The 10,212-nt window shown below is 43.6% G+C and overlaps 1 protein-coding gene across 1 annotated transcript; it reads right to left on the bottom strand.

The window, feature by feature from the left end:
- Positions 1–1,255: 1,255 nt before the first annotated feature.
- TBX22 (T-box transcription factor 22) lies at positions 1,256–9,619 on the bottom strand. Its single transcript, XM_036840778.1, has 8 exons — positions 9,442–9,619; positions 8,643–8,826; positions 7,695–7,796; positions 6,145–6,319; positions 4,744–4,908; positions 4,299–4,363; positions 3,826–3,911; positions 1,256–1,869 (listed from the first exon to the last, which is right to left on the bottom strand). Exons 1-8 carry the CDS (start codon positions 9,617–9,619, stop codon positions 1,256–1,258), a joined length of 1,569 nt encoding a protein of 522 aa, XP_036696673.1.
- Positions 9,620–10,212: the final 593 nt, after the last annotated feature.

Below are 10,212 nucleotides of genomic sequence, written 5' to 3'. Positions count from 1 at the left end.
ATACTCAGTTTGAATGTAACTATGTGCCGTTCTATGCCTAAGCCCAGAAGTGAAGGGGCATATCATTTTAATACATATATAAGAAGGTATATTTATAAGGTACATTTGAGAGGAAAAAACATTTTGAGCAAATAAATAATAATGACATGCTCTCCCTAATATGTGTTGGAAAACTTTTAAAAAGCAGTTTATCAGTGTGTTTAGTTTGTTAAGTCATACCATTGTGATATGAAGGGCCCTGGCTTAATAAATTGTAGAGCTAGTAGCATGAAAAATTAAAATTCAGTTCATCTTAAGGATACAGAGGTTATATATAGGTTATACTTAACAAGTCTTTTCAGAAAATTTAGGACCAGGTGAAAGGAAACTTTTCAACTTCATAGCCTAAAATAAAGTCTCATTTATGTTACACTACTTTTGTCCAATTTACCATGATTGACGCAGAGGACTGAAATTAAATTGTACCATTGTAATGATGTTTTCATATTTATGGATTCAAATATATTCTCTCCCTTCAAATCATAACTTCTCAGTCTTTTTGGAGAGCTACAACAATTTGTTTTTGTAAACTGTGTATATAAAATACTGGGTTTGTTAAGGACTAAGTAAACAAGCATCATCTGAGAATTACCCAAAAAATAAAAGAGAATAAAAGATCAAATTTATTTAGAATATTTTGCTTCTCATTTAATCTTTGTGTTCCTTCAGGATTAAATGGTCCTCAGGCTGCAAATATTAATATTAGAATGTTTATGTCTTTATTTGTACCTTAAAATTGAGATTAGTAGTTCCTTCAACAGTAGAGTATAAAAGTATAAAGCAAATGAACAATGAAATTTTTTCTACAGTTACTAGATAGATAATTACAATGAAGCCAATATTCATAGATAAAAACTGTAATTGTTTCACTACCTTCACAGGAATTAAATCCACCTTCCTTTGGTCACTGTCAATATGCAAGAGGCAGTTGATGTGATAAACAGGCTGCACTATAATTAGAGATTTCATCACCTGAAGTCACTTTTCTCTGGTAATCTACCTCATCAAACAATATTTATTGAGTATCTTATTTTGAGGCCTAAGGCTACTGTAATCAGCCTTCTTACGAACATATCATAAGGCACTTTAAATGCAGAACAGAGGAATACCCTCTGATAATGAAGCTTTTTAAGCCCATTAGCTCTTGACTTTTTTTGGCTACAAATAAAGAAAATATATGCTTACATGTAATTGTTTTAGGAACTTGACTATTCCATTAAAGGCAATGGTTAATTTTTGGATACCAATGAGCATGATTGCATTTGCCTTCTATTAAAGAAACTTGACTGTTGTCATTCACTTTGAGATGGTTGGTAGCATTTACCAGTCTAGATGGCATGGAGAAGTTGTACCTATAAAAGCCATAGGAAGGATGGAAAGAGCAACCAATTGCTTCCCGGGCAATGGGGTTGGGTGATAAAATATTTCCAGGTGCCTGTAATCCATACAACATTTGATTGGAAGAATTAGATGCTTGTTGACACTGTCCATTGAAGTCTTCAGATGAAACGTATTTTGAATTGGTGGCCCCCAAGGAAGATAAAATGGGAATTTCCATCATGAGTGGGGCTAAAGACTGAGAACTGCTGCTGCTTGCTAGCCTTTCAGGAGCAGGCAAGACAAGAGGCTGCTGTCGCCAAAAATTAGTTGGGCAAATCTTGTAGCAAAGGGGCAGGTTGATATTGTGTAGGTACACCTCTGGACAGGGCATTCCAAGGGAGCTTGTAGGTATGTGAAATGTTGGAGGGGAGCAAGGTGGAGAAAGCAAAGAGTTCAAAGGAGAGGGAGCCCCTCCACTAGAGGTCGCTGGAGATGAGCCATTGCTTCCACCTGTGAATGACAATTCAGTCAATGAACAATGAACTAAATGTTCCTACTGAATCAGTAATCATGTCGATAACTATCCCAGCTTCATTCTTAGATTAGCTGTCCTTGCAAGTTCACAGTTATTTTAAGTTCTTTGGAAAAGAACATTCCTCTGACCAAAATTGAATACGGTATCTCTACTACTACCACTATTACTTTTGGCATTATTATTATGTATCATGCACTGAGCATTCACTATGCTTTAGAACTATACTAGGCACTTGAACAACATTTATTCAGCGAATTACAAAAGAAGCCCAATTAAATATGATCCAGAGCCAATTATATCTTACAAGTAAAAGCTGGTTTTTTTAACCATAAAAAATTACTAAAATAAGCACTTGATTAAATTGAACAAATTGGTTTTTCTGAGATTTTATAGAAAGCTTCAGTCTGATTAAAAAATCAGTGCATATGAAAGTAATCTTTATAAATTAAAATAACATTTAAATATATTAGGTTTTTTCTTATATGAAAATCATAGATGGGGAAAGTTCCACAGTGTACTATATCAAGAGTAAAAGACAGTTTTGCAGGTAAAAATACCTAGATGAAAATGAAAGTGTTCATATCAATGTTGCCAGGTGATCTTTTATGGTTGCCTAGCATCTACTAAAATTAGGGATAGATATAAGGTCCAGGAAAATCTAGACTTTACACCTTATATTTGTAACTATTTAAATTTTTAAAAATCTGGTTATTGACTGAACTTGATCAAATTTTGTGGGGTTTTTTTTTCAGGTGCTACTGTTTTTCTTAACTATTTTTATATACAGACATAGCCTAATCCTTTATCAACAGTGTGGCAAATATATTCTATAATTAAACATCCAAAAGTTATTTTAAAAAACTGGTACCCCTTTTCTTTGCAATTTGAGAGCATTCTCGACATTTTAAATAATTAAGAAAACTGTGTATTTTAAATTATCAATTAATGATCATGGTTAGCGTTATTTTTAAATTAGTGCACCATGTGTTGACTCGGATATTTTAAAAGCATGCTGCCTAGATTCTATTAAAGTGATACTATCAAATAAGTGTTCATATTTTTCTATGCAACTCTCTAAACCAAATTAATACAGTCAACTGAGTGAAATATTTCACTAAATGATTAGACTTGATCTCTTCACATTTCAATTAGTTGTTATGGTATCATGTAAAATTCAAGCTAACTATAATGTGATGGTAACCTTCAATTAATGTTTAAAGACAAACAACTTTAATGGAGTAAAGACAAAAGGGTAAAATGATTCCATATTGCTCACGAATAAAGATCTTCTATTTATCCTTAAATATCAGAGTAAATGAAGGTATGCATTCTTCCACCAGAAAGCCTGCATTGTCAAATTATTATTTAGTCATGTAATGTACTACCTGAGAACAAATACCTTGCAAATATTTTAAATGCTTACGGCAAATAAACTAATTGCCATGGCTTAGTATTGTTTTCAACATTTATTTTCCCTAGTCACAACAAAAGGAAAATTAGAGTCAAGTGATGATGAAATTTAATGGGAGTCATTTTTATCATGTGCTGAAAGTTTCTCATAAAATATTTATTTCAATATCTAACATGTTTGCAAATAAGACCACTAGTGCACCACAGGCAGATCCTAAAGAATATGAGATAGTGAGATGCTGAAGAATCCAAGTGATTTCTATAGCTCTCAGGATGTATGATAACCCAAGAAGACACAAGTCAGTAAATCCACCATTACCACGTTTATGCTCTTTTCCTTCTTGACAGTTACCCTCCCTTTTTGCTTCTTACCTCCTCATCAGGATAAATATACACCCACTTGATTTTAAACACACATTTTCTGGCATGTACTTATCCACTTGTGTAGTATTTGTACAGAGGTTCTGGCTGTTGTTATTTCATTAACATGTAAAAATAAAAATTAATAAAACTTTTCTTACTTTGTGTGTCTGCACCAAAAGTTTTAAAATCCAAAGTGAGAGAAGGCCTCCATGGGTAGGTCTCTAAAACCCCATCCAATACACCTCTGAAAGAGAGATTCAAACTTTAGCAAGTCCAGAATGCAATTCCTGAAAATAATAATTTGTGTAAGCTTTTGAGTTATTTTGTTATAGTTTTTAGGGGTGAATATCTGAAATGTTTTTCTTTTATAGATAGACTTCTGAATAAAATTCCCAGTGATTATTCCCTGAATAAAAACCTAAGAATCTAGAATAAGCAATATCTTAAAAGTGGGTTGGGGAGGGAGTGGGAGGAGGCAAGATTTTGAAGACAAAACGTCCAGGTTTCTTTCTTACTACCTATTTATTACTTACAAAATTTAGGGACTCAGTCTCTGAGCCACAGTTTCCTTAGCTGTTATACATGTGAAAAGGGCTATATAAATATTAGATGTGACTGTTATATTGTTTACCTGTTTCTTCCGGGATCTCTAAATCCTTTAGCAAAAGGATTCCTGTCTATTTTCAGTTTGGTAATCTATGGATTCAAAAGAGAAAGAAAGATAAAGTCAGTGCCCTCAGTAAAAACACTGCCACTGTTGCTTTTAATGATTACAACAGCCACACAAGTTTTCAACATGTAATATGGCATGTTAAATAAACGTAAGCATATTGCTAAGTCAAATTTGGAATGTTTTATCTCCTTTCCCTCCTGACACTCTTTGTTCTACTCTCCTTTCTATCCTTTCTAACACAAGATCCACACAATTCATAATCAAACTTGCCTTGATGACAATGCAATAAGGCTATGAATTTCTTTTTAATTGTGGAAAATTCAATCCATATAGTACAGCTTCACTCTTTCCCTAAAGTTTCTCTGGAGCCATCCCTGCTTGCCTGGGACTTAGTTGGCTTTACCTGCTGGTTTTGGTAAGCTGTCACCGTGGTGAACTCAGTTTCTTTAAAGGAGAATGTTTTAACCCCTTCAGCAGGCAGGGACTGAATCCGGGACATGTCGACCCTGCTGTCCTGCTTCATCACGTGCACACGGGGCTTGTACTTGTGCATGGACTGCAGAATGATCTGGAGGAGAAATCAATGGTCAAATGCTGCCTAGTAATTGGCTTACCCTCCCCCACACTGGCTCCCTCTCATCAGCACCCCCAACCTTCCCACATAAAAGTGAAGCTAAACCAGAAAGCCTAGGCTAGCCACACACAAGGACTTTTCTTTGCCATTTGGCCCTGGACAGAGGCCTTCAGGCATAAGGGGTTTCAAGAACAGGGTATCTCAGCACACCAAGAAGCAGTGATTCCATTTCCAGTTGGGGTCCTTTCCTGCTTTCAAATGTGGGTGACCATGTGATGTTCCCAAGTGTTATTGGGATCTGACTGCCTGCCATAAGTTCTCTGGGCTTAGGTAACTGATGGGAAACCATTTGACATCCCCCACCTCCTAAGCCCAGGAGCATCCTTCTTCCTTTTGTGGCTGGCACAGGGCAAGGCCAGGCAGGGCAGAGTCGAGGTGCACCTGGGAAGAAGGTTCAAGATCTACGTGACTTGAAAAGGCCTTCCATGGGGGCGGGTTGCGGAGAAGATTTCCACCATACCATGTCACACAGAAGGTGCCCATCAGGGGAAGGCAATCAGAGCCCACAGTGATTGCCAGGGAGGCTGAAGTGCCAGAGAGCTCAGGGAAGCATTCCCTTTCACTGTCCCAGACCAGGCATCCTGGCTTTAAAAAGTCTCCTTTGGGGTTTCCCTGGTGGCGCAGTGGTTGAGAGTCCGCCTGCCAGTGCAGGGGACACGGGTTCGAGCCCTGGTTTGGGAGGATCCCACATGCCGCGGAGCGGCTGGGCCCGTGAGCCACAACTACTGAGCCTGCGCGTCTGGAGCCTGTGCTCCGCAACAAGAGAGGCCGCGATAGTGAGGGGCCCGCACACCGCGATGAAGAGTGGCCCGCACTTGCCGCAACCAGAGAGGGCCCTCACACAGAAACGAAGACCCAACTCAGCCATAAATAAATAAATAAAAATTTAAAAGGAGATTAAAAAAATAAGGGCTCCTGCTTTAAAAAAAAAAAAAAGTCTCCTTTTGTCCTCAAACTCCTTTCACTCACCATCTCCAACCCCCAGCACTCTCAGATGCCAAGTAAAAGTCACAAGAGCTACTTTGGCCACAGGCCTAGAACTTAGACAGTTCCTAAAGACTACAACTAGCACATCTGGGAGACACCTCCTTGGCTTCTCCAGGGTGACCCTCCGGCTGACACCTTGGCATCCCCCTCCTCTCCTCGGGACAAAGGATTGCACACACTTACATGGCCTTTGTCGTCCATCTCGTTGTTGGTGAGTTTCACGCGATCGAAGCTGATGATCTGACGCATCCATGTCTCTCCCGAACAAGGCGAGTCCGGGTGAACATAGAACCTGGGAGTGATGCATGAGTGGTCTGTATTCCCGGCTACCATCCACTGCGAGCTGTGATACACGTACCTGAAAATGCGCGGAGTGTGGCTTTAGGCGCAGCAGACCAAAGCCAGGAGCAGGGGCTACCACGATCCGGTCCTAAAGGCCTCGGCCAAGGTTTGCCTGCTAATCGCAAAGGCAACTAGTAAAAGATACAACTTCATTTCCAAACAGCGTTCAGGGATAGAAAGCAAACTGTAAATAAGCATACGTCATTAAAATGTAGTGAAGTGCCAGGGCAAGTATAATGTCATGGGATTTCAGAGTCTGGTTTGTATTTCCTCACAGAAACCGCAACAAAAATTCATCTAACCCGTTTTACCGAGCAGAGACGCCCGAAAAATCCTCCTGTCCTGCAAGCGTCAGGGGAGAAGCAGAAGGGTGAGGGAAAGTGTCTGTGCAGCCCACCGCCACCAGACCAGTAGTCTTGGAAGCCCCTTTGTCCACAATGTTTTACATCAGAATACCCTCAAGGAACTCTGCCCGCTGCGGCCTCGGGGCTGATTTTCGCATTGTCTTCAATCTCAACCGCTAAATTATGCGCCGAATTCCCAAGCCAGCTCAAACGTGATAAGCAGCTTGTTCTGCTATTTCTGGGCTACGGCCCCAGCAGGCTCTTGAGCCCAGCCTTCTTTTTGCCCCTCACTCCCAGCATTGGGTGCGTTGCAGGCTGTTTCCTAGAAAGGCTAGACACCCACTTCAGTCGAACGCTCACAGGCCGAGTGCTGGCGGCTGCCGCCCAACCCCCATACCCCTGAGCTAAAGCGCTGGCCGACCCGAGCTTCTGGGCTGCCAGCAAAGAAGGGCCTCTTGGCTTTAGATCAGTTCGGCCACTTTTAGCCTGCTTTAAGTAGAGAGCTTACATCAAGAGAAAGGTTACTTGTATTCTCCGGGACCTGGCCTCTGCTTCAGGGTAGAGGCTAAGGAAGGAAGGAAAATAGACTTAGGCGAGATAACTGCTAGACTAGCTTTGGATGGCAAATCAGGGCATCGCTCAAGGACCCTGCTGCTAAAGTAGCACATCCCAGAGCCCGGTAGGGTCCCAGAAGCCCAGGCATTTCTCCCCAAATTCCTTTAAACAACTTCCCTCCCAGATGCCTGAGCCAAAACCCTCTGCAGTTTGCAGAGCCAAGGCTAGAGCAGTGGGTAGGCAAGAGGTTTGGGGTACACTGAAGCACCAGCTGGAACCTGTGATCCAGGAGTGAGAGGAAAGAAGAACAAGCCTGCTTTTCTCTCAGTCTGAACTCCCTGAACTCCAGTTTGAGGGAGAAAATTCAACTCTCAAAGCCCACAGGAGAGCAATTCCCCCTACCATGGTAGAGTTTTCAAAACAGCACTCTCAGGTTCCATAGATATGAATCCCCATTCCCAGCCTGTGGTACCCTCCTTTGGGCCTGGTTACCTATAGCGTTTGGAATCCACCGGCACCACATCGATGGCCACATAGTACTGTTTCCCTGGGTCCAGTCCTTTTACCTTGACCCGAACAGAGGGGAACATCCTCCTGTGGGAGAGAAAATAGCGACTGACCTGGGCGCTATTAGAAACGTTTGGAGCCAGGTGGGGTTGGGAACAAACGAAAAGTAAAGGAATAAACAATACTCTTCTTATTCTAGACAGGTTCAGTGAATGAGATTTGCTACATGAGGAAAGATTGTTGGTTACATGTTTGATTGAACAAACTCAGGATTTTTGAGTGGATCAGAATATCCTTACCACAAGGCTTTGTCCACCCCACTTCCTATCACCACCATAATAAAAAGCTATAGAAGAGAAAGTAGGAAAGAAACAGCTGTGCCCCTCCCCTGAGTTTTCAGCGGTACTTTCTGTGAGGCAGATTTGGGAAAGACTGAAATTAGGAAGATTCACACACACAAAAATTACCCAGCTGATGTGAAGAAGCTGCCGCACAGGAAAAGGTGGAAGAGGGAAAGCCCCACCTCAAATTGACCTGGGCTCAGGACAGTGGGCTGGGAGCCTGCTAGATGGGATATTGTCCACTGATAACTGTGAGGCATTAACAGAAAGGCCTGGGCATAGCTTAAGATGTGGGGGTGGCATCTGGCACCTGCCTTGGGAGGTCTAATTTTTGTCATATACTACACAGGCAGGAGCTGCAAGAATGAGTTCTTGGAATCAGGGTGTACAGGAAAGAAAGGCCGAGCCACTAACATGGGCCAGGCAAGGCCTAGTCTGGTCGATTGAGAGGCACTGGCTTCCAATACCTGTCTGGGGTGGGGATATGGGGAGAAGGGTACCAAAGCATAAAACTGGAGGCACCCATCTTATGAGAGCAGAACATTAAGTGCCTACTGTGTGCGGCCCTTGAACAGCTTGGGCAAAGCCGAACCTGCCCGCCTTGGTAATGATCATCTCAGTTCCAATGTCATGAAATCTCTTCCACAGCTCGGATCCTTGAAGCTCCACTTGGATAGCATCTTTTTCTTCCAGACTCCCGAAGCTGTTGCAGCCGCCGCTGCCTCCTCCACAGCCTGAGGAAGTAGTTGCTAAGGGCTCTGTCTTGGGTCGCTTTTCTGCTGGACACAGAGACGCTGAGAGTTTGAGAGAGCTTCGCAGTTCCCGCGCCCCCTTCTCGCTGACGCCTGTCTCAGAACAGACCGGCCTTGTCTCTTCCCCGGGAACCTTGGCGACTGATCTCCAAATTCCCCACAACACCCACTCTGGCCCCCTGATGGAGAGAAAGGGGCCCAGGTAGCGCCCTGTGAAATGCATGACCCTTCTTCAAAGTTGCCCATCCTCATCTCTCTCGGAGACTTTTGGTCCCTGATGCTGAATCCCCTCGGGACCTGGGTCCATGTCCTGCTTCCTACCCTGAGAAACAGCCACCCTCTGGCTCTCAGGGCTTCCGGGAGGTTGGAGAGTCTCGCTTCATAAATCTGTGGGGACCCTCCCCTTCACCGCAAATGAACCACAACACTATGGGCTGAACTTGGAGGCTCTGAAACTTCTCCCTACAGCCAGATGGCTGAGGTATCCCCGCCGCCCCGAACGCGGCCATCGCTGGGCCAAGACATCCTTTGATAGGGCTAGCCGCCCTCCTGCAGCGACGCGGCGCCAGTCTGAGACTTTCCGATCCAGCAAGCCATGGTAGCCGGCGCTGGGGTTTGGGCCGCGGTAGGGGTACTCACCAGGCTGCTCGCTCTTCCTTCCTGCGGCGCTGCTCCTTCTCTCCTCCTCCGCCTCTCCACCCTCTTTCTCAAGCAGCTCAAGTTGCGCCTCCTCTCTTGTGTCTCGCAGTTTTCTTTTGCTGGGTCTCCCCACCAAGGCTTCCACCGAGAAGGCGTGCGCCCGAGAGCTCAGAGCCATCCCTGGAGAGGGTGAAGAGAACGTACTCTGCAAAGTTTCAACCTGAGCTGGGTTAGGGAGGGAGAGGGTGGGAGGGCGCAGAGGACAGGCAAAGGAGGGAAAGCGGGAAAATCAGAAAAAACTGAAAACTCAGAAAACAATTTCTAAATCTATATTCAGGGGGGAAAATGTGTGTGTATATAATTTTTATATATACATATAGATTTTCTTTGAATAGACAGAATGAAAGGAGGTTAAACTGGAGCCAGAGTCCTCTGGAGTCTAGTCCCCTTTCCCTTTTCGCTCTTCTCCCTCCCAGTGGACATGTGCGGAACATCAGTCCTCAAGTCCCAGATTCCCGGACCTGGCAGAGCTCAGAGACTGGCAAGCGCGGCCCTTTTAGGGAGCGGACCTGCCCCTAATGGCGGCTCAGGTCGCTCGGATTGGGAGATACTGTTGCATCGGACTGAGTGAATACCCGGCTGGTCGTAGCCTCCACTGTTTGTTTTGGAAACTGTTGGAAGCATAAAAAAACACCGTGACACTTCAGAGACTGACAGGGAGGGGGCGGTGGGAGTGGGAGGATAGAAAGGGGTTGGAGGTTGACTGGAAAG

The sequence above is a fragment of the Balaenoptera musculus genome, chromosome X (genome assembly GCF_009873245.2).
Source record: "Balaenoptera musculus isolate JJ_BM4_2016_0621 chromosome X, mBalMus1.pri.v3, whole genome shotgun sequence".
Classification (NCBI taxonomy): Eukaryota; Metazoa; Chordata; class Mammalia; order Artiodactyla; family Balaenopteridae; genus Balaenoptera; species Balaenoptera musculus.
This window is presented reverse-complemented; position numbering and strand designations above follow the sequence as displayed.